The sequence below is a fragment of the Columba livia genome, chromosome 8 (assembly GCF_036013475.1).
Source record: "Columba livia isolate bColLiv1 breed racing homer chromosome 8, bColLiv1.pat.W.v2, whole genome shotgun sequence".
NCBI classification, from domain to species: Eukaryota; Metazoa; Chordata; class Aves; order Columbiformes; family Columbidae; genus Columba; species Columba livia.
The window spans coordinates 12,822,891-12,848,609 of record NC_088609.1 but is presented as its reverse complement, the minus strand read 5'-3'; the positions used below and the strand labels follow the sequence as shown (position 1 = coordinate 12,848,609).

The 25,719-nt window shown below is 38.1% G+C and overlaps 1 protein-coding gene across 2 annotated transcripts; it reads right to left on the bottom strand.

The window, feature by feature from the left end:
* Positions 1–2,940: 2,940 nt before the first annotated feature.
* On the bottom strand, positions 2,941–25,719 carry OMA1 (OMA1 zinc metallopeptidase). Of its 2 annotated transcripts, XM_065072068.1 has the most exons (9): positions 25,509–25,716; positions 23,673–24,201; positions 22,724–22,952; positions 21,463–21,636; positions 21,233–21,340; positions 19,523–19,651; positions 15,539–15,613; positions 13,593–13,742; positions 2,941–6,367 (listed from the first exon to the last, which is right to left on the bottom strand). In XM_065072068.1, the coding sequence occupies exons 2-9, from the start codon at positions 24,179–24,181 to the stop codon at positions 6,149–6,151; spliced, it is 1,593 nt and encodes a 530-aa protein (XP_064928140.1). In that variant the 5' UTR covers positions 24,182–24,201; positions 25,509–25,716; the 3' UTR covers positions 2,941–6,148. The 2 variants fall into 2 exon arrangements, with proteins under 2 accessions (XP_064928140.1, XP_064928141.1); XM_065072069.1 differs by lacking the exon at positions 15,539–15,613 and having other exon boundaries at positions 25,509–25,719.

The following is a 25,719-nucleotide window of genomic DNA, read 5'->3' as shown; positions in this document are numbered from 1 at the left end:
CAACTTCAATACCTACATGAAAAACATCCATTAAAAGTTGGGGGAAAATATTCCATTTGACAATTGGGTCAAATACCCAGTCCTCTATGCAATTATGGAAATTAGGCAGTGAGGGAGTTAAGAAATACCACTTTTCCAACAGACCCTTGCATCTTTTGTAGCCTCAGGTTGACCTCAACAGTCATTTGAAAAGGTCTAAGAAGAACCTGCAATTAAACTTGCGTAGGAACTTTAGAGCTTCCTACAAGGTTTATCAAGTTTTCAGACCATTTAGCGCTTTCAGGAGCTTCTGTTGCTCACGCATGCATCACCTTACAGCCTTTTTCACATTGACTCAATGTTGAAATGTTGGTTTGCTCACCCTACTTCTGTGGTACTTGATGTATTTTCTACATTGGATTGTGTAGCAAAGGCGTGATAAGAACTTGAGAGAAGCTGGAGGGACTTGACCACGTCACTCACAAACAGGAAAAAAAACAATTTGTATCATTTTGATGGAACTCACTTTGGAAAACAGCCTTTTCACTTTGGGAAACAGTCTCTACTTGCCATTACAAACAAAAGACAGAACGACCATAAGGCTGACCACAGTATGTCCAAATACAGTTACAATAAACACATCTTTGCCATGAAAATCCACATGCGAGTGAAAGCTGAAGCAAAAAGTAGGCAGGTCAGATCATACAGCACATGCCACAAGCACAAGTTTTACTTCCACTTGTTAAGTGAATGGTTTCTAAGATGAGCTTCTGTGTACCTGTACCTCCCCTGACTTTCACAGGAAGGCAGCAGCAAAATGACCAGATCCCAAAGAATTATTACCTTTTGCTTTGCCTGTTCCCTGCACTTCCAACTGGAACCACTGTCCTGGACAGTTACCTGGAGCTGTGTGTTCTCAACCAGGTGGCTTCAGCTACAAGCTTGCAAGCGGAATGCTACAAAATAAATTTGTTTAGCACATATTTTGGTGTCTATCGTCAAATAGTGCTGTCAGTCAGCAGTGTTTTTATCAGATTAAGATATAGAAGACAACCATATCACAAAGTTCTTCTTCAAACTTGTATTTTCACCTGTTTTGCTGGTCAACAAAACGAGACTGTGTTAAGGATATTATATAGGTGACTAAGTTACACATCAGGTTTCTATGAACTGTTGTCCCACCAAATGTTGGTTATGATTTGCTAATTAATCCAGTACTGTCAGAATCCCATTTTAAATGGAAATATTTTAGTAAGCTGTAACAAAAGGTTTAGGAACATCATTTTTAGTAGGTGATTGATATCAACAGCCTGAAAAATGTTTATGCTTAAAATATAATGACGACTGCACATATCCTTTTTAACTTCAATGCTCTAGTCAATGTATTATAATTGAGCTCTACTGAATTACTTTTCTAGTGGATAAATACTGTACACGCTGTAGTGTGAAGCGACATCATGTAATGTATACTAATTAAGCCATTATATCTGTAGAGAAGATCGTATCTGAAATATCAAATTAGCAAGAATTAAACATCTCAAAGGATTAATGAAATGTTATGGAGCCATTCACTTCCAGGTCAACAGGTTCAATTTCAGCTTAGTTTAATAGTTATAATGAATTTATGTACTGGAGATAACAATTCTCTGTATCCATTCATAAAGCAGGGTAGGAGCCCCTGGTTTGTACCAAGAAAAGCAGCCTTTAAGCAGCACAGCCAGAAGAAGGCAGGCAGGAATGAGCTAGGCCTGGCTTTGGCACGTAGCCTCAGGCTCCAGGAGATCAAACAGCACATTTACTGGATGCCTGCAATTCGTGTAGGCAGCAACAAGGGACAGCAGAGACACCCAGCTCTCTTTACACATCTGCCAACCATCGCCAGCCCAAGCAATAGAGTTATCACTGGCAGAACATCCAAGTCCATCTTTTACTTCACTTTTTTAAGAGCAGATTCTGCTTATCCTAATTCCCCTCCCTGCAACTCTTGCTACTTCTAGCAGAGACGCATGCAGCATAAGAAAACGATGGAGTGGGGGCCACGAGAAAGGAAGAATTGTAGCCAATTTTTATGCAGCATTTATGACCATAAATACACAACAAACCCTGATTCTGTGGTAGAATCACAAATTTGAGATTAAACTATTTCTGAGATTAAATAACCACCATGTCAACAGATTTAGGCATCAGCTCCTTAGAGATGATGGACAGTAAACAAACAATAACCAGTTTGCACATACAAGAAAGTAGTTAAGAAATAACTACATCAAGAACAAATAGGTATCTTAGTCAAGTATGCATAGAGGTACATCCAACCTCTGAAGATACACATCAAAATGTGAAAAACTATAAATGTAACAATCACCCAAAGCTTATCCCTTGCATGTGCTCCGCAGTGTCTGGTTTCAGACATGCAGACATTACCCAATGTGCCGTGGGAAGCTAACGAATGATTCCCAAAGCCGAAGTTCAACCCCAGAGTTTTTCCACTGATCTTCTCTGAAGCTTTGCTAAAATCACTGTCCTACCAAGCTTCACTACCTCAAATAAAACTGTTACAAAGTCCACCTATGGAGGTACTGCAGAAAAAGTTCATTATTTATGAGGTACTTCGAGGGATCTGGAAATGCAAATTATTAATATCAGTCCTTACTGGGGGTGACTAAACCCTGCTCTGCAATATGGATTGGAAACATAGAGAAGCCGCAGTGTATTGCTGACAGGGAAGTCTTGTCGTGCTGCCTCTACTACCAACCACACTTTGTGATCATCCCCTTCAAATGCTCCCAAGATCTGGGAAAACAACACGGATTTTCAGCACAGAGAATTTTGATGGCAGTGAAATAGCTTAAAACAGACTACTATATAGAAAATAATTTTCAACCAGGAGTATTGTGATACAAACACCACACTGAAAAAAAAACCCTGTGGCAGCCTACACAAGATATGAAAAAAGCATCAAGCTTGCAGGATTGTTCTCTTTTATTGACTACAAACGGAATTCAAGAACAAAGAGCATTCTAACTGCTGTTTGCTTTGCCTTCCTGGCACTTCTGTGTTAAGAAACCAAAACAAAATAAAGAGTAAGCATGACAACCCCGAAGTTATAATGAGCCATTTTTATTCCAGGACTGCCTTGAATGAATGTCCCCTGCTTCTCAAATCTCTCAACACTCCCACAGCAGTGAATGCATTACGAGATTAAAGTGAAATTTGTACGATATATTTAGTCCTTCATTGGGAAGCTGTGAAGTACAACATACAGTATTGGTGGATAAAATGCAGATGCATTTTTATCCATCTCTTACCTTTTTGCACTTCAGCCACCATTCTCCCCCTCGCACAACACATGCCTTTCAAGAACTGAATCCCTTCAACAACACTTCTCAATATAATTTTCCTGTGACAGACATACTAAGTTACACAACTGCTATCTACAGTGAAAGTTTCTGCAACGAAAAGCTTGCAATCATAGTATTTCCTAAGGGATATATTTTAAAAATTATATTATTAGAGTTTTTATAGATTAACTATACATAATAATACATCATTATATGCACACACAACTTGAAATTATTATGTTATTTAATTTTAAAAGTGCTATTTTAATATGACTTGCTAAACCTTTGGAAAGCAACATTTTTTTAATTCTTCTGTTCAGGAAAGAAAAAAATACTTTAAAAATATAGCCAGATGTAACGTATTCAGTAACAATGTAAGAAAAAAGTGCCCTCCAAGAGGCAGAGGAGCACAAAGCATTTGCAGTGTTGGACAGTCAAGAGAAGCAGAAAGGAAACCCACCCAAAGCACTTGAGAAAAATATTACGGATAATTCTAGATGTAAAAACTGAAATTTTCAACGTCCCATTTTGGACTTCAAAGTTTTTTAGTGTAGAGGCCTAACTCTTGTGTTTGTGCATGTTCTTTGTATATATACACACATATACACGTGTGTATGTGCATATGTAAGGTTTTTAAGGAGAGAGATGTTAGATCAGTATAGATGGAAAAAGTACTTATGCCCTTTGTCACTCCAATCTAAGTTACCACCTCTCCCTTGAAATCTTCTCTCTCACATCACCATGATCATGGTTACAAGACCATATATGTTCAAATCGGAAAAAATCTCCCTTGGTGAACTTAAAGATTGTATTTCCAGCATTGCACTGCAGTATTAAAGACACTTAAAACAGGCAGTAGAAATCTGAAACTTGCATAGTTTCATACTTCATCTTGAATGTTATAAAACCCATTCTATGTTCTCCTTAGTCCTAACAGACACAAGCATCATGCTGCATGTCAAGCGGGAGCCCTGGGTAACAAAACAAGCTTTGACACTGGAGCAAGAGAGAGGCGGCACTGCTGGGGTCTGGGTGTTGCCGTATAAACTATGATGTCCGCAGGGAAATCTAAATGGTGTATTTTTCTGTTTACCTTCAGGTGACAATGTCCAAATGCTTCAACACATCACTGAATGTCTGTTAGAAAAAACTCCTGTCACTAGGAATAAGAATGGATGGATGAACAATGGTCAGGCTGGACCTTCTGCCTCTTGCCAGGAGTAGTGAGTAGAGATTTAAAACCAGCTTGCAATATGCAGCCAATCTAGACCTATATGATCAGACCTAGCATCATCAACATTGCAGATACATCAACTTACCTCTGAGTAAAGACAAATTAGATAGTTGCTGGTGTTTCTCAAAGGACCCTGGTTCATCGAATGAAGTCCGTGAAGGAATTATTTGTTTCACAATCTCTTTTTCCAACTATGTTCACTAACAGCACTGAATAGGTTATTTTTTTTTTTCCTTTTTAAAAGCTTGAATTCTGCTTTAATTGAAGAAATTATAAGTTTGCCCCTCTCCATATATAAAAATGTTTAAAAATACAGTGCACTGTAAAATATTTTTAATGTCCTCTTCATGTAAAATCCTACCATACATGAAACAGATTTTTGTTTTAACACCAGCAGCAAAAAAAAAAGTAATGTACTTCTTAACAGATAAAGGAATGGGATTTCCCTTTTTTATTTAAATTCACTGCCGCCTCTTTCTGTGTCTTTCTGGAAGATCAACATGTCAATATTTTCATCAACTGCAAAGCAGGGATAACTCAACAGATACAAATAAAGATGAACATGCTGGCTGTACTGGCCAGTCCAGCACAAAAGGCAGAGCTTTACTTCTACTGTGCATATTGGTCTTCACAGTATAAAATCTGTCACATAGGGAGGTTGGGGGGATGCTGCACATTAGATGCTAGTTTCCTGAAGAAAAGTAATCTTTTAGGATAAGGTACAGCTGCAAAAGCTGTGTAGTCAAGAAACTTTTTTGTATTTGTCTACTACATGATGTATTTCCACGTTCTATCCAGACGGATATACCCAAATCAAATGTTGCTGCCCTCTGATGAGGCACCCTGATCTATTTTAAAAAGCCAACAGCCATCCTTGTGAAACATTCTAGTCCAACCAACGGTGGGTCTTATGCAGTGTTTTCTTCAGAAGAATGACTCGCTTGAACATTATTTAGCTCCTTTTTTTTTTTTTAAATTCAACTTTGTGTAACCCACTCAGGTCACTTTGAAGAAAAATGTTGAATGAATCCTTATTCTAAAATGGCTTAGAAAGAAGAAAAATCCCAGCAGTAAATCCACCTAATTAAGTGGGGTGTATCTAGCCCATCAGCTATTACTGCATCTACACTTAATATTTTTAACCATACTATACGTGGAACAGGCGGTAAGCTCTCCTCATTATTTCTTAAATGAAGCTGAACAGATCTAACCCAAATTCCAGCAAGATAAACCAGACAACTTAAGCGATGAAAATTGTACTTTTTTCCTGTGCTTTAGGGACGCTTCTGGCTCATCCGTCCTCTGATCAAGGTGAGCCTGATAAAGCTGAAAATTACAGTGTGACTGGATTGTATGAGATTATCTTTCCCCTGAGAAGTGATTTATTTTAATAACTCTTGATGAATAAGAAACTTTCTGCTTAACATTGCTGCTCTTCTAGTGTAGGCACAGTTCCTTACTGCTTTGAATGAGAGATCATATAAAAGAAACATAGAATATGAGTGGCCATGTCTTCTTTATGGTTCAAAGACAAATTTGTGTTATAAGATAGACCTTCAGGGACCACAAGTTTCACACAAAGTGAAAATTATTATCACTAGTTTGTAGGTTTAGCTGCAAAAGTTACTGGCATATCTTCTGCTTTTTGAGTGTGAGGAAAATCCAGTTTTGGTTTTGAGAGATCTCGCTTTGTAGAATTTTGAGTTGCTCGATCTTTAGATGAGTCCAGGAGATGTTGCATGTTAAGTCTGAAAATGAGGCGAGGATCTGGTCCAGAAAGAGATGGGCAATTGCAGCTCTCTCTTATTTTAAGAGCCTGTGAATACATAAGAAAACAAATGAAGCCCATTTGAATAAGAAAAACAAATAAAAGGTCTCAGTCAGTGATTTCACTTTCCAGCAAGGTCTGCATTTGCACATAAAGCTTAGTGAGTATAGTAATGAGTCTGAGCTGTTGCTGAACAACTTTTCAATAGAAAACAAGAATTCCTGAGAAGAAAAGCAGCAATATGGTAAAACAATGGGAAAAATGAAAAATGAAGACAATTTTTTCACAGTCTCTCGAAGAATGGATACTCTAAAAGGTACAGCATAAATGAACAGGAAGTTTTTCAACTATTTTATGTGATTCTTGTTCACATTGGTACCTTTTACCTTTTAATTTGCATTCACATGTAAATGAAAATGACTGCATCAAGATAAAAAGGGCTGTGAATAATTTAATTCATCCGACATATTCTATATTGAAGTAATTATATATAGATGTCTGACTCAAAAAAGCAGGGAAAAAATCTCCAATAACATAATGGACATTTCACTGTTTGGCACAGAGATCCAGATGGTTGATCAGTATAGTTAAGGTCCAGTTACACAAAGTGATCTCATCTCCAAGAAGCATTTGAATACAGAGCTTCCCAGTGCTCTGAGAAACCAAGGTGGAAAATTATCTGGATAAAAAGATTAGTAGTAGGATACCGAACTTTAAATTTCTCCTGGTCATTGAGTAAGTGCCATTGAAGCACAAGGAAGCCAAAGAATTTCCCAGAGAATTAAAATCCCACAGGGCAGGCATGCCCCCCCTGACCATTCTGCCTTGTGGGCGATCTGAAAGGAACAACAATGGATGGATTTCATTTCTCAAAGGCACCGTGGAGAAACTGATACAAACCAGAATGAATTTAGCTGTTTTAAAGGATGCTTAAACTGGTGTTCATTGTAACAAAGCTGAACATACTTTAATTAGTTCATGAAAACAGGCAGATCGTTTTAGAGCTAACAATAGATACCATACAACTTTGCAAGTGGCTGTACACAGATCTAGTATCCATGGGTTTTCCTAAAAGATCCATTTAAATTAATCAATAAAAGTTCCTATTATCATATAGCAAAATATTATATGTAGAATTTCAGAGGGTTCTACACCTCCACTGAGAACTATTTTTTCAAGATTGCAAAATGAAACACCAAGAAAATATCAAGTCAAAAACTAGCCTGATATTCAGCATTAATCAATGGTCACTGTGGTACTGTCACTTTTACACAATATTATCTGTATCTTGACCTCAATTAGCATAAAATTATGGGCAGATTAACATTCAGTTCAAATGTTTATTTTGTCCCAGACCTCACCATAACCGTGGATTCCTGAAAAGTAACGGCCACACATGTCCTGCACTGTAGCCGGGTGCCTCCTGACCAGTTGGCGACTGGTCCAGTTGGGATTGTTGGTGGAACGTGTGGGTTGATTCATTTTTTCAAGATGGATTAAACACGAAGAAGAAAGCAACACAGTTTTCATAGTGGTCCTACCACTGCACTTAAAAACCAGTCCAGAAACTGTAATCTGCTTTATATATACTACATTTGGCTGAAATAGCAAATCAAATATTTCAGTATGCCTATGCCTAAGAATTTGCCCATCATTTTGAAACAATCTGGTATTGTTTCACAGGAAACACTGAGAACATCTTACTACAGCAGATTTTAAGAGAAAAGCAGAGTTTCTTAACACATTTCTTTGTACAAGGAGGTATCAAAACATATTTCTCCTAACTTTTCTATGGTGAACTGATAAAGAATTTGCTGTAAATGCCTAGAAATGAGAAGAAATTAAATTTAACAACTGGTTTTGGAAAAAGGTCCATTCCAGGAATGTAGCAAGAGTTTCTCCACTCTTTCTTGCTGAAATATAACATTCAAATTACTGAATACACAAGTCTGGATTAGACACGCAAATATTTCTCTTGTCCAACTTTTAAAAAATATGAATAAAGCCTTCAGTATTCGTGGGGTTTTTTGCTTGTCTGTGGTTTTGTTTATTTTGTGGGTTTTGTTTGTTTGGGTTTTTGTTAGGGTGTTTGTTTTTTTTTTTTTTTTACAGCATGATTGTCCCTGTAGTCACCAAATGCAGCTGTTCTGCTGAACACTCTTCTGCTTCAGTGACCAATTAATTTCTAAACCGACATTTATGACAAACCAAGAGTTTTGTCTTGTTCTCTTCCAGAACATAAGCTGCTGCAAGACTGCATTAATGTCAAGCAGCATTATTCAAGGCAAATGGAAATATAAAGATTTAGGCTGTATCCTGGAAAAGGCAACGTAATCCTCTTTTAAACTAATTTAGCAATTTTACTTCTCTGGTTTTCATGGCTATAAAATGCCTGGCCTATTTCCATGGTTTCACTTATCTAAGATACTGGAGTATTTTAGAATTTACAGAAAAGGTACAAAACAATAATTCAGAGTTAACATTTTTACCCTGTGGATGACTTCGTGCTCTTGCTAGAGGTAAAGCTGTCCAAGGGGGTAGAATGCTTTTATACACCACCATCAACTCATACACCATTAAAAAGACTACGGCAACAAGAACAGAAATTAAGCTGACATGTCATCTCACTGTTAAAGACAACTACGGCCACACGCTCCAATGAGAGTGGCCTTTGTACTTATGTTTGTGACATGCAACAATCAGCCCTAGTCACAAAGTGCTCTTTCCGTGGTGTTATTTTGTTTTGTGCCGGTAGCTCTCTAATATCATTGAAGTGCCAGTAACGGGCTGGTGAGCTTACCATTCAATTTTTCCTGCAAGATGAGCCAGCCCAACATGAGCAGCCATACTGTACTTCCAAAATCACCTCCAACTTTCAATCTGGTAATTTAATATTGCTCAAGTAAACTGGATTTTGACAATTTGGGTAATAGGACAAGTAAAAGCATTGATATTATAGTAAAAACATGTCTCATTGACTGCTTATACTGAAGAGTATTCTCAATAAAGATGGATAGAACTGAGACACGGTTAACTAGCTAGAGTGAGTACGTAGATTCACCTGGGAGTACTTTAACGCCGTTCTTTTCAGGTTAACCTTAAGAGAGAAGTACTGCTGTTCAGAACAAAGACCACCTGCATACTTACTGGTTCAGAAGATCTCAAATAAGATATCAAAAATACTGCTTGTAAGTATAATAACAAAGGCAAAGCTGTTTTTCTTACCAATACAATTGCAGGAGGTGACTGCAATGTGCTAGAAGGGGGAAAGGAGTAAGAACTAGGGAGGACAGCCTCATCCTAATGCTTACATATAAAACCGACCAGCAAAGATGAACAGAGAAACAAGCAATTTTTAGGCCGCAGTCTTAATCCTTCAGGCTAACTGCTGCATCTTGACCCCCTGCAGTCCTTTGGAGTGCATCCCACCTCCCAGGCTGTCAGTTCTCTCAGTATAAAAGTCACATTCTCTTGTCCACAAACCAGGCTAAGGGTTAGAGTTGCTCGTGTCCAACCTGCGATTACCTGGCAGGGCTGACTTAAGCTCTGACCTTGCAATTCTGACAAAAACTAAGAAATAGTGCAAGCATGGAGGGAAAAAAACAAAACAAACAGAAATGCTGAGTTGCAAAATGAATTACAATTAGCAGGCATAGGGAAGACAACAGGTTCTACAAATGAAGTAATAGTAAAAAGATGATTAATAGAATGGGCAGCTTTGTTACTTGATGGAGAAGAAAGGCAACTTATACATAATGTTAATACTTCAAATCTTTCACTACTTCTGTTGACGCAGAAAAGAAAAATTGTGACATAATATTTAACAACTTTACAACATGGTTAGAAACACAACTCAGTATTTTTTATTCTTATTTTCCGTTTTCACATTGATAGGGCTTAATTAATACACTCCAGTACTAGAACTATCTGAAATAATCTTCAAATCATAAGCAAAGGACAAATACAGCAACCTATTTTTGAAAAGTAAGTGAAATAAATATATCTTCATCTAAAAGGCAGCAGACTGAGGAATAAGCAATAACTACCCAAGCAATAATAAAAATAATAAACAGTAAATGTGGATTTGACAAGAACAGGTCTTGTCAAAGTAATTTTTATTTGACAAGTTAATTGATCTAGCAAATGAAAGAGAAGCAGTAGAGGTGACATATCCCAACTTAGTATTACTCTCTAAATGTTCTCAACATGGCATTTCCACAAGAAAGTGTGGGAAATAGGAATTACAGTGAATCAAAAACGGAATCTGAGCCAACAACCTGATGCCAAAAAAGCAAATGTCACGTCAAGATGAATTTTTGTGTCACAGGCAGGGCTCAGTAGATAACCTTCTGCTTTATTCAGTATAGCGGAGCCTTCAGCTGACGTAGAGTGCTCTATTTCAACAGCATATTAGGAAAAGGTAGAAAAACTGTAGCAAGTCAGAGAACATTAAAATAAAAGGTTCAGAGGTGAACAAGAAGATCATATGAGTTCTCTCTGGCAGTACACTTCCAAATTTTTTCTCTCCAGGACAACACTAAGTATCCTTCCTGCTACTACAAAGTTATTTTAAGATTTATTTTTCTGAAAAGAAAATGCATAGGTGTTCGTCGAGCATCTCACCACCTTCCATGTAGGAATTCTATGAAATTTCAGTTTCTTATTTAACAGTATATTCTGTTTTCCTAATTTACAATTCAAATCTCTCCCAGTCTGAAGGGAAAATCCTTTAAAAACCATGGTAAATCTTTTTAATTTTATTTCCTTTGCAGGACAGCACCACCTTGTAACTGCTTATAGGTCCCTTATTAACTAATTCCTCAGCTTGGCTGTAGCTTCAAACTGGTTCAGAAAACCAGATGCAAGATCTTTAAAAGACAGGGAGCAAATCAAATGAGTTTTAATTATGTGAAAACATAATCCCTGTGATATTCCTGCTTTAATTTACATTTCCTGACACTGTTATTGAGACACGCCATTTCATTACCTGAAGGAAAATTCTCACTTTATATGTTCACATCTTATTGTGAACTTGCTTAGAAGTCTGCAGAGAAACATCCATGTGGCCTGAGAAAATCTTATCTCTATTTCCCCCAGCTATAGTAGTTTGTCTTATAATAGATACTATATTGTCCTGAAAACCACTTCAGCTTCAAAACCATCAGTATATGAAACACAACAATATTTGTATCATTATCTTTAATATAAACCATTCTATTGAGTCAAGTACAAAGGCAAAACCCAGCAGAGGGATTATTTTTTAGGATTTAAACCCTTGTTTCTTGCTCACGGTAGATTTGATACTGAGTCTAAGAAGTCCAGTTTCTTCAGAGAGGTACTAGAGAGATAAAAGGCCCTTTTCAAAATTTGAGTTCACTCCATGGGCTCTGAATGTCTAATGGCCATTAATATATGGTAAATATACTGCTCTAAAAGGCTTTAAGCATGTGAACAATGAAACAAAAAGGCACTGATATTGAATAACAACCAAGCGCTGGGATTCCATGGCTTCAGACAAGAAGCCTCCAACAACACCTCTACATACCTTCTTTCATGTTTATTCCACTTTTGTACTATCAACCTCACTTATCTCGTGACTGTTAAAAACAGGAAGCCTTTGGCCCCAGCTTTCTCATCTTAGTCCAAAGAATGTCTAAGGTAAAAGGCAAATGAAAACACCCCCCACTCAACTATCTTTTGGAAGAAAACTTCCTAACCTCCACTGCTCTTGGAGGTGAGAATGGCTATAAATACATGAAGGTTGCTCTGCCTGCTAAACTAGAAGAGATAAGACAAATAACGTAACTGCCAGTTCTACAGAATTGCTCAGTTATTTAACTGATTTGCTCAGTCTGGGGGTAGAACATAAGCAGTAATTTATTTCATTACCACTTTATAAGCCAGTCAGTAACTGTATGAAAATAAAGGATCCTGAACTCTTTATGCTCAATCTAACTAAAATTAAGGCTCCGCAACAAGTATAGTTTTCCATTCAGCTGCTCCAAAGTGTTAGAAAATCCATCAATAGTCTCACAACCTGTCTTTGCAAAGTACAGAATTTGTGTATATGAATTTAAAACATTCAGTCTAACCAGTCTCCACTCTCCTACCCCTAATGTAGATTTTGATTTACGCCATTGTTTAGAATATTCACCACATTCATTCTCATCAAAGGGTTCATGAAAATCTTTTTTCCTCCTTTGAAATCAGCAAACACCTGAACATTTTAGTGCTCCCTCTGCCAATAAATCCTCAGCTGTCTTCAGAGTTTGGAATTGAGAAAGACTTAAAGTGACTGAAAGTTTTTAAAAGGAAAAAAAAAAAAAAAAGAAGGAAGTACCAGTTGGTTATAAGAAAGGGAATTTCCAAACACAGCTTAGCTTGCTGAAAACCAGTGCTGTTATGAAATGCTTTAGCACTATCTTTCAAAAAGAAAAAAATAGGCAAAACCCAATCCATACTATTTTGCTGTAGTTAGAAACCCCACTATCTAAACAAACAGTAAAAAACCTCAGATTACTAAACTTGGAACAGTTCTCTGTTCTACCAGGGAGTAGCACAGCAAATTAGGAGAATCCCCAAGTGGGTACCCACTTGGCATTCCTCTGAGAGGAATTCTGAAAGAACAGTGAATTAGCTCAATTTCCTTGGCGTGGGGTAAAATCTGCTCCCTAACGTGACAGAACAGAGATGTGAAGAAAAAAGCAGGCTGCAAAATCTAAAGAGACCCATCATAAGTAGGCCTATTAGGAAATCTTCTACGGGAGATCTGACCTTCTTTTGAGGCGCAGATAATGGAGGTGTATTCAATCACACATCAGTGAGAGAGACAGGACAGGCTGGGGCGTTCTTGATTTGAAAGCTCAGAGCGAGCTATCAAAGCAAGAAAAGTTGAGACAGTTTAGGGATCCTACTTGAAAACCGGCTTCCAAAGTGACAAAAAAAGAGAAAAGAATGGATGAGACCTGTGACACTGTCACATCTACACTAGGGAGGCTATTCAAAAGCAAAAATACTACACTTCAACCAGAAACAAACAAATAAAACAACATAATTACATTTTACCTGTGCTATCTTAAATTTTCCTCATTTAATAGAACTTTTAAGGTTGAGAACTTTGTAACGGAAATTTTATGGAAGGATAAAGAGAAAGGTAAGTACGATGCTAAAAGAGTAGATTGTAAATCAATACCAAAGTAGCTTGTGAATCAATACCAAACTAATTCTGGCAACCTTCCTAAAAGAAGAAGACACATCTCTGGACTCTGCTTACCTCTGGGATAAGCCGGTCTAAGTGCTCAGCTCTATTTTCATGAGAAGGGTGTGTGGAGAGCCACTCTGGTAACTTGGGCTGCCCTTGAACGGTTTCTGCTAATTCCATCTGTTGCCAAAATACGCTGCTTGCTCTTACATCCACACAAGCCTGGAAAGAGAAAGGAAACGTATACAGCACTAGACTTCTTAACTAATACAACACGCATTCTAATGTATAAGAAATTACAAAAGACATCTTTAATTATTAAATTTAAAGGCCTCTTTAGGTGGTCACCCCTCATACCTGACAGGAAAATATATGTTCTAAAATATCTAATACAATAAAAAAACCTCATCCTGATAATCACTGGATTTATTCCTTCTAACACCTATGTAACTCCACCAATCTTAAAATCCTTATATCTGAATTAGACAATTCAGGAGGAAAACAGATTCACAGTTTCTGGCATGTAATTGTTCTTTAAAAAACTCAGCTGCTTATTCTATTTGCTAGACACAGGTACCGCAGAAGAACAAATTAATCACCTCCACAGATTTAGGCAAATTTACAGGAAGAAGTTTAGCATGAAAAATACAAAGGGATAATGATACATACTCAAATAACTCTAAAAGTAAACTGCAAGTGATTACACTGCCTTTTTCAAGGGTGATCTTTGTAATCCAGAGCAGGTTAAAATAGTAAATTCTGCAGAACTAGGACGCTCCTACCCCTCTCCACAGAAGTACATATTTAACAACGGAAAGTCATGGAATACTAACTTTAAGAATGGCATTTGTATATGAACAACAGCCTCCTTTATATTTGCATTTAAGTGGAGGGGGAAAAAAAGAACAAGATTTCTTACATTAATTTTCATTTATTTAAGAGAGACAAATTCTCAGAAGGCAAGGAAACTACTTTTTTTTGTCCCTCAGAAAGACAGAAGTGCTTACCTGCAGATTATCTGCAGAAGCAGAGAAATGCCGAGATACCACTTTGCTTTTTCTTTCTGGTACGGCCCTACATCTTAGGTCTTACAAAGCAGTGAGTACACACAATAATTACACTTTTTTCATGGTTTGTATTATTCCCTTAGATAACTTTAAACTACAAATGCAGTTTCAATCCCAGAATCAAAGTTAATTTTAAAAACTCTTCCTTGAAGAAATATTAAATAAAGGAAATTTTCCTTTTGAAATATTAACACTAGGTGGTGCTGCTCCCATAGTTATTGAACAGTTATCTAGCTCTATTGCCCTTAGCTAGAAACGGAAGAGTTATTTTGGTTTAGAATTAAAATCCACAGGGACCAAAAAAAGTGACTAAAAAAACCCAAACAATGCATAGTTTCTGAGGAAATTTTGCCTTACTTTAGCAAAGCTGCATTTCTTTACCACTGTATATAGATTAAATCTTTAAATGTCAGAAAAGTATGGACATACTTTGTATTTATCAGCAAACACAGAAAATATTATCACAATATCAAGAAGTTCTTAAATTTTATTCTATTGTTACAAAAATAGATGTTACAGATTAGAATATTTTAAGTGCAGTACAACATAGGAAAGCATTCCTCAGAACACACAATAGATGGAAACTGCATGAAACACAAAAATCTAAAAGGCAATTTGTATTTTTACATGCTTACTGTTTGGCATTGTCCCCTCTATAAATATGTAGCTTTTCCTTCTAATAGTAGTAAGCCACACAGAAAGTATACTGTGCAGTCATTGAGGCACAACTTTACAGTTCAATTTTATTACAAACAATTTAGCCAGAATGACTTTGTCTTTCCCTACAAACTCTTTTATTTCCCATTATTTCACTAATCTATGTACCTTTACAAATTTGGAACCCTCCCACACACAGTCTGTCTCTGTATGTGATGTGAAACTCCCTCTGATTATAATGGGAACTGAAAAATGTCAGGTAAATTGCTGACTTAACAAACCACTTGTAGTTACCTTTGCTGCAAACTGAAGTCCCACTTTATCAGCTTCAGCCTCCAATGTTCTGCTATACGGTCTGTCAAACATAAACTGCAAAGAAGCACATCCAAGCTCTATTTCTTGGTTTTGAACATGTACAAAGCTAGAGCACTGTAGCTATTTTTCTAACCTTCTTATAAGAAATAGTGTTTATTTACCATGTTCACATCACATCTGATCAGTATTAATTTTCTTAATGTAATATTTAATTCCATTGTAAGTAGTTCATTGATCCTGTATTCAGTGGAAATTAACTCAAATTATACATATTTTCATGGCCTCTCTCATCAACCAGTCTCACAGCAACCAAAGGGTCAATGCCAACTTTAAACTAGATTTTTTTCACTTCACTTCATTTCACTCTTTTACTTCCATTAAGATTTTTTTTGGTAGCAACTATAAGTAAAAAATTCCAGCGTCTCCCTTAAGTTTCTACGACAATTGTCTATAAACCTGGTATGATCTATTTGGTATGGTAAACAGTCCAGAGCATGGAATGTAGCCATACGTATTTTCATGCAGTAATTACTCCTCTGTCATTATTATCCCCCAACACAAGGTGCAAATTGCCCTTCAGAAATCAAAATAGAAGACGTCAACCTGGGCAACTCCTCTCCCTTTTTTCTAGGGCGTGAGACTGTATTAATACACACTAAGTGACATATGGTAGTTTTCTCAAACAGTTATTTAGTCATAAATACCACCTTTCGTCGTATGTAATTCATGTAGATTTGGGAAGCCCTGTCCTAGTAAATCAGGGTATAGTAAATGCAAATCAGGACTTGTTAAAACAGCCGTCTACTACAGAAATAAGGAACATGGCACAACATTCTGCTCTGGGTTTCAATTAGGAAATATCAATTGAAGAATGGGGATTTGAAAGGTTAACGAGGCTACTGAAAGAAAAAAAAGAAACCTCTAGAGGCTTTTTCAAGCCAAATATACTAGTTTGTAAGTAAACGCAGACAAGGTCACTTTCTAAATTCCTTACAGACCTTAAACATTTAAAGTATAAATACATTTTTGTAATTCTCTGAAGATAAAGTCATTATTCGAAGTGGAATATATTTTTTCTATTGCCTTAACAAGTGGTCTGGGTCTATTGCAGTGCATATTTTCACTAAACAATAAAAATATCCGTGGCTAGTCTGTCATATATTCCTGACACACCATTTCCCAGTTAGCCAGATAAACTATCGGTTTAGTTATTAAACATTTATTGAACAGGGAAATGAAACTGGGAAGTCAACAAGATTACCCAAAGCACTAACTGGAACAGAGGCAGCAGAAGTAGCATCCGTCTCAAAAAACAATTTGGAGAAGGACTAGGAAATTAATGGTCTGAATGCACGTCTTAGCAGACCATCTAGAAAGAGAGATTTTGGACAGCAAGAAGATGGTAATAAAAACGTCAGTATTTAAACTATTAGCCCTTAGTTTTATTTGCATTTATGGTTAAGCACAAGGATATGACTACTTGCTTGTATGTCTACCCCAATACTGCCAAAAAAATATGGCTGTATTTTTAAAATAAACACAACACTAATGCAATCCCTAGTTCAGGACATACCCATGCTGCAGATTGGCATCTGAGGAAACTACCACCCTATAATTGTGGTTACTTCCTTATGTTCTGATCATTACCCAAATTTCATTAGCATATAAGTGACCTAAACGCATCCTTGGCAATTTTTGAGCTTTCTATGTGTTTCTTCTTCAGATCTAAAATTAAAACTATAAGATAATCTGAATCTCTTGAGGAAACTTGAGCTCTCTGTCACAGTGTGCTTCTAGCCAATGAAGTCTCAGCAGGGGTCACATAAAAGGGTCCTGAGTCATCCAATATATAAAACTATTCACCTGCTGCTGAAAAATGAGTTAAAAAATATTTGTGAATGTGCTGGAATTAAAAATTAGATCTTCAAACTCTGATCCAAAATCCTTGTCAGAAATTGGACAGAATAAAGACGACAGATTTGATTTTTCAAATAAATTATCAGACCTGTCTATGTATGTTAAAGAAAAGGTAGTTCCAGGTAACTCGACTATCCAAAACCACCAGTTTCCACACGAAAAACAAACCTGATGGTGTAAGGTGGACAAGAAAGAGAATATGAAGTACTGTAACTGTACGTACTAGTGCGCAGGACACAGGCAGAACTCAGAGTCACGCTTTCTGCTGTTCCAAGAATAATTTTTAGGCTTTAGTTCCCATATAAAATAACTGCTACTATAAAACCGAAGCCAATATGTTTCAGTTCAGAAAAACATGACTAAAGAACAACCATGAACAAATCCCATAAGAGAACTTAACAATTTCTTACGGCAAGCAAAGCCATTGGCTTTGGAGAAAAAAGCAGAACTGAAGATAACATGCCAAAATGCCAACCAAGAGTCACTGGTAACTACTTACAGTCAGTAATAACAAATAAAAAATAGCTAGTAAGTAAAAAAGTTAAGCCTCTGAGGACGGAAAAGAAAAACAAATACTGAAATAGAAGCAAGTACTGCAATGTGGCTTAAAGAAACCTTTCATAGAGTGGGATGTTAAAACTTTAAAAAGTAAAACAGAGTTATGGAAGAAACATCCTGAGAAAACACGCAGAAAGGTTAATTTTCAGGTAAGCGCAATAGGCAAGCATTAAATGGAGGAAATGAACAGGCATTGCACCCCTGGGTGACTAACAGAAACAAAGATTTCTACCCAGCATCTTTTGTATATGGGATGAAAGCTTTGCCAGTATTAGTAATTTATTCTGTATCACCTATGAATATGTATAATGTTACTGAAAACAAGTTTGATCAGTTTTAAACCAGCACATTACCGTACAGTATCTCATATGCAACATATCTGTCCTATAGCAACAGCGGACTATGAGCTTAAACCCAGATTCCATTTCCAATCCAAAGCACAACTCCAGTCCCCGATGCCAAAACATCAGTTGGAGTTGGCTTGCAGGAGGAGAAGAGATCCTGACAGGGAGTTAAATCTTGCTGTCTAAATTATGAGCCATCTCAGGATTGATTCACACTTTGCTTTTTCCAAATTCAGCTCTTCAAAATGCTGGCTAGCATTCATCAACGTACTGGCTTCTTAGCTACTTGTACAAATATCCAAGCTCTTTAGAGATAATTTATGTTCAGAATCCACACATCTACTCATTAGCATAAGAACTACAAAACCAGATTGGTTATGTTTTATGTTTTTGAGGAACCAGGGGAAATCTCGGGAAAAGTATCAAGAGAAACTGAGGAAACCAGAGAGCTCTTTCACTTAAATGCAGAATCGAGTTTTACAATGCAAGCAAAATTTCTTTTTAAAAGACCCATGTTTTAAAAAGAAATGGATCAATAACTGTCAAGACGCAGAAAGTAAATTAGACTGCTGAAGAAAAATGGCATCACAAAGCCTCTGAATTTCCTTTATTGGAATATATGCTGTCTGAAAAGATTATTTCAGTAAATTTTATGATAGCCTGGTTTATACTTGAAGAGTGTTTAGACTCTCAATTTTCTTATGTTGGAATCCACTCTTACCACTAACAATGTATTTAAAGAATTCCATATATTTTATTTTGTTTAGAAACAATTCAACAATTACTCAAAATTAAAACATGGCATTTCAATATATACAACTTTAAAGTGTGAGCTAAATTTCAAAAAGAAAATCATCTGGCTTAATTGGCGAGCAGGTACTCAGAGCTTGTTCAGCTAAATCAAATCATTCAGGAAGACCTAAGGTTCTTCAAGATGACAAATGAAAATTTGCATCAGCTAAAACAGATGCAGATTTATAGAAACATTTTTCATTCAAAAACATACTCAAATATTAACTTTTCCATATAATATTTCTCCTTTTGCCGTTTTCCTCAAACATACTATTTAGTGGTTCCGCCTCCCCAAGATTAAAAATGTTTTGCCGTGGAACTCCAGAAGGATAATCCAAAATGTCAGTCTTACCTCCTGCAACTTGCCCTGAATCCACTGGCCAACAACTGCCAAACTATCACGAGGACAGATGGCCCAGATCATGGTGAGAAAGATGAGTGATAGAAAATCCAAGAAGTGAACCAGGCTGGCTTTCTCTGCCTGCAAAAAGAAATGGTCCCATTTTCGTTCCTCGCTGTCAGGCATTTTTTTTTAACATAATAGAATTTAAAAACATTGTATAAAACAGCTACAGTTTTTTCTGAGCAGCCACAGAAACAGGGCAAACACAAGCTCCCCTTCTTGCACCAAAAAAAATCCACTTGGATACAAGGTACTTTCTGTCTAGAATCCACACCAACTGCGTAAATACAGCTGGAATAAATACATTTTGGGTCTCTCCCAATTTGAGTTTCACAGCTGGAGATAATATGATGCGAGTGTGCAGTCAGTGTTCTTCAGTACAAAGGCCAAGAAACACCTCAGTTGGAAGGAAAAATCTAGAAAAATATCTAGAAGTCTGTTCTTTACATTAACTTGAGAAGAGATAGACATCATTTCGACAGGAATACTAATAGGATAAGGGGACACTAGGCATAATATATTTATTTTTTATTTTCTGTTGCAGTCCTTTAATTTCAGAAACTGCGAGATCCTGAAGAAAGAAACTGAAATTCTTCTGGTTTTTACAACTCTGTTTGACATATGCAACAAATTGACCTGAGCACTTACAAGCTGGATCATCCAATACTTTTATCTATGCCAGTGGGGTGACACAGGCTCCATACAAACAACGTAAGTTCTCTTTATTATTAGAACTATCTTTTTAGATGTTTAACAAGTTAGTTGGCTCAACTGAGCCCAAGCAATTATGATGTCAACTGCTTGTCATCCAAAATCATACAAGATGCAGAAATTCTCCTGTATTTCCACTGCCTTTAAAATGTATTTACTCATTTCCAAATTAGTTTTCCAATTTTAGCAGGATCTTTATGTTTATAAGCTTCTCAGTATGTCTTCTCAAACTGATGGATAGCTAATAAATACAATTTTCTAAAATGACAAGCACAGAAAGAAACTGATTTAAAAAAAAGGAAGCACCTTCCAGCAAATTGTGGCAATCTAGAAGAGTATGAGCCACATTTCTATGCCATCCTCTTTTTTCACAGTTTTACCTCCAAAGCACAACAAAACTATTACATCCATTCTGTTCAAATGGCAAAGAAACACCCATTTCAACACATCTATGTCAGGATAAGGAAAAATTGAAGTCACCTGTCAATGCAGAATGAAGCTCCAGACATTCTGGAGTTTGGTGTTCTAAAAGTGTGTGCTACTATAAGAAAAGTATAATGCATTTTTAAATAATTTATTAAAGTATATCCACTTCCACTAAGAAGGGAAGTTGCTCTAGTTCCTTATGTCTGTGGTGTAGAAGGAAAGGCACCTCCAGACCAAGTTTGAAATGACTGTCAATAGTGAGCCATAATCCATCCATACAGCTCTGAACAAGGCACTGGCAGACGTTGTGCTAACACTGGCTATTACAGGACTTCTGACAGTTATTGAATATTACATGAGTAATGAGGATATACTGTATCGGAACACTCTCATTTCAAATTCCATTTTTCATTAACTAGAAATAGTCACACTGAAACTTTGGTTGGTAGTGACAAGAAAAACCTTAATTAAAGTAATTAGAATTAATTTCAGAATTTTAGACAGCTTTCTTTAAACACTTACTGCATGTTCCAGCACAGCGTGAGCTATTTCATGTCCCAAAATGAAAGACAGCTGATGAATATCAGAAACTGCATTTAGCAATCCGGTAAAAACAAACACTTGACCATTCTGTAAACAAAAGAAGGATGAAAATGAAGTAGAAAACTACTACTTAAGTAGAAGACTACTACTTAAGTAGAAGACTACTACTTTCAAGACTACTAAGAGTTTTTATACTGGGCTCAACTTACTGGAAGCACAAAAGCATTTACATCTGGTTCATCTACCACATGGATAAGCCACTTGAGCGTCGAGACCTGTGGGATGTCCTTATTGCTTTCAGATAAATGACCAACAACTCTCTCCACGACCTGGTAACGTGCATCTGTCTCAGGTAACATTTTACTTTCGAATTTCTCCATCCACTGAAAAAAAAAAAAATTCATTGATGGTCATGCAGAACAAATACACAGTCAGTTACAGATTTAGTGGCTACACACAAGTTGGTTAAATCTAAGTTTTAATACATAGACAAAGCAAATATATTAAGAGTTCAGGCTTTCAGACCCACAAATTAATGATTAATAAACTTAAAAGGAAGTAAACCAACCACAGATCAAAAATAGGGTAGTAAAACTTTGTCCTAAAGCCTCCTGTATCCAGCATCTTCCTAGTACAGTTAAGCTTGGCACCACAATTTGGCAAACCTTTCTATACTTTCCTGAATAACCATCTAAATTTATAATTTATCCGTGTATTTCTCTTGCAATTTGTAAGGCGGACATATTTATATAAAAGGTAATTTTAATATACCCTTGTACTTTTTCTGTTCTGTTCTTAACTCACATCTGTCAGACAGGAATACAGTGACACTTTCACAGGGGTTATAAAGCTTCACTGGCTTAGAAGGAAGTCACAGAACTCAAAGTTACAGAAATGAGCACAATGGACAGTTTAACATAAAGCAATTAAAGAAAAATGAGCTGATCCAATTACAAAAAAAAAAAAAGAAAAAGAAAAAAAAAAAAAAGAAATAGAATTGAATGCAGATAGAGTATTACCTTACAAAGCGACAGCTTAGGAGAGAGGACCTTAAACAAGTGCCAAAAAATGCTCGAATCAGCACAGAAAATGGGACAGATCTCAGCATATACCTATTATCTATGCTTTTATTGCTTCCACCAGATTTCTGTATTTCTTGTTATATTACAATAATACAGTTAGAAATGTTTGCTACATACTTGTAATGTGCTCTCTAACTATCATGTGCTCCTGAATGGTTTTCTAACAGAAATGGAACTCCTAAAAAAGACAGGGGCAAGGGCGGTGGGTAACTGATGGGGCTGCTCTGCAGGGGTCGGAGCCTGAAGTTCAAAACTTATCAAGGACACCACAAGGTTTGTTTGCCCATCTCATTAATTGGACTACTTCATTGCTACAAAAAAAAAAAAAAAAAAGAAAAAAGAGCATTAACAGTTTTAGAGTATTTTGAATTTTTCTTTAAAATCTTACCATATCGTATTCCATCTGTGACAGTTCTCTAAAATGCTCTTTTCCAAACACCAGCAGTCGAGCACGCCCAGTGATGGGTGTCTCCTCCAAGTGAGTAAAATAGAACATGACAAATAAGACTCCTAAGCTACTGACACCCAGCAGTATCTTCCATTTATTTTTTCTTGCGCTTTCTTTAAAAAGTTCCTGTTTATTAGGAGGAAGTGCCTTCCACCAATTTCTTATGCTCCTGTAAGATATAAATAGTGTCAACTTAGGACATGGTTAAAACAGGGTTTGTTCGTGTGTGCGCTTGCTGTATTCCCACCTCATGGAAGAGCTTATGGAAGGTTATAGTCTAATTGGCACCTTCTCCCCTCCACTTCTTCCCTCGCACAGCAGAAAGAAGAATGTCCCTCAGCGTCTTGGTTTACCTCCCTCTACCATGTGTAGGTGAGAATGAGAAAAGCGAAAGATGCATCTAACACCTCTGAAAATGGAAACAACTTCTAGTTGAGCAAACTCTCAGTCAATGCCTCAGTCCTACAAATTTTGCAGAGATAATAAAATGAAAACACTACAAATACATCTACCATTCTCCAAACTCATGCACACATCTTGGCATGACAGGGTCTTAGGGCAGGTGCTGAACTCTTCTCTTTAGCGACCAATAACAGAACCTGAGGGAATGGCAGGAAGATGGGCCAGGGGAGGTTTAGGTTGGACATCAGGAAAAAATTCTTCACCCAGAGAGTGCTGGAGCACTGGAACAGGCTCCTCAAGGAGGTGTCACGGCCCCAAGCCTGACGTGTTCAAGAAGAGACTGGACAATGCACTCAGACACATGGTATGAACTGTGGGGTTGTCCTGTGCAGGGACAGGAGTTGGGCTTGATGATCTTTGTGGGTCCCTTCCAACTCAGAACATTCTACGATTCTACACCAAGAGAGGAAGTAAGATAGTATTTTACCTGCCGAGAATGATAGCAAATAATTTCTGAGCTGGCTTAACAATAATCCAGAAAAGAGGCACTGGTGCAGCCTGAAAGGATGGTGATGCATGAAAAGACCTGATGATCTGAATGTTCCAAGCAGAACAACGATGTGGAAGTTGCTCTACAGAACCGATCTGGAGGGATGTGGTCTTCTCCCCCAATGGCCAAGAAGACTGGAAGCAAAACCTTCCCCAACTGTGCTCTGCATTCTTGTAAACTTCTGTATTTGAAAAATTCAAAAGACACTTCTGTCCTTTATTGAGGAAGTTTCTGTAGTGCTCAGGGCTTCCAGTCAAAAAACAGTTTCTAGTATTTCCTCTCCAATCCAGCCTTTGGCATCTATCTCGTGTATAAATGACTTGAGTTCGGCAATACGCAGCATAAGGCCTAGAGATATTATTGCATTTTCCCTGCTTGGTTAAAGAAGACAAATGTAAGAAAATACAGCTCCTGCCCGACAACTTCAGGCCACAGATGATATTCATAACTTCTTTGGTTGGTTACCCTAAAACAAAAAAATAGCAGAGAGATATTAAGTAAAACACCCAAACACAAAACTCTGAAACATTACTTCATTTAATCTGAACAGATACCCTGTGTTTGTTTGCCAGCAGTTGCACTGCACAAAAAATGTCAAGTTACAACTGTATCCTGTTGCAGTTTCAAGGTACCAATCCGCTATTGACTGTGAAAAGGTCAATGTCTCGTATCACTGAGAATAAAACAGTCTGATTTTTTTTTCTTTCGCTTTTATTACTGCCAGATCAGAATGACTACAGGTGTCCCTCTGGAAGACGTGTGCAACGTCACCCCTCTGTGCTGGGCTCCTTGCAACATCTGACACTAATATGTACTTTTAAGGAGCCATTGGGGGTGGAATGTTGTTTTTACAAAACTGGGGACCTGTCGCCTGACCCCAGCATGGGGGAAGGACTGAGAGAGATCAGACTATGAATCCTTAATGTAAAACAAAGTCTCTCCAAACTAATCCCAGAATGCAAACTGATTACTGTATTTAAAAAATTAATCTAGGCGAAGGGTAGCCAAAGAGCCAGGAATCCATATTTTAAATAAATCAATAAGGGGAGGGAGTTGTAAGAATTAGATGAATGAGACAGGTAAACTGAGGCAGGCGTCAGGTAGTCTGTAAACCCTGCAGTACCAACCTATGGGGAACAGAGCAGGGAATTTGCATCTGGGCTTTGGGGGGGATACAAGCAGGGACTTTTTGCCCTAGTCCGTGTGCCAACCTTTACGTGGAGCACCCAGCCCTGCAAAATTTTTAATAAAATACGCTTTGGTGAGAGATCCTGCCTGAGCGCATTATATTGGCAAGGTCACTTTTTCCTACATACTGAGGAAAACCGGGATGTGTTACTTTGCTAATACTTCGCTCTGGAACGCAGGGTGCTGGTCTGCTGAACCCGGCCTAGAAGCAAAAGGACTCAACCCGGCCAAACCAAGTCTCCCGCAACCGGTGGCCTCTAACGGGCGAAACCGGGCCGGGCCGCCATTAGAGCCAGCGGATGCAGCGGCCGCCGCCGGGCCCCTCGGCCTCCGCCTCCCCCGCCCTCCCGCTCAGGCAACAGCCGGACCCCGAACCGCCCCGGCTGCTGCCCGCGTCTGCCGCGACTATCGTGATACGAGCAGACATGAGGCGGGGGAAGGGAGGGAAAGCGAGACCTATCGCTCCTGAGGCGGGGGGTGGGTAGGGGAGGAGAGGGAAAGAGGGGAGGTGCGTCCGCCGTCACAGCTGGACGTCCCTGCGATCTGCCCCGGGAAAGGCCTCCTCCAGTGGACTCCCATACTCACCGCCGCGGGAGGCGGAGGAGGAGGGGTCAGACCTGGCCGACGCGGAGACACCGTCGATACCGGGGCGGGAGGCAGGTGGCGGGACGGGCCGGGCCGGGCCCGGCGCCACCACAGCGGCAGCCCCGGCTCTGGGCCGCGCGCCCCGTCCCTCAGGCGCTGCCGGCCCTCGCGCCCCCTCAAAGCGGCCGTTGCGGAGGCCCCGCCCCCCAGC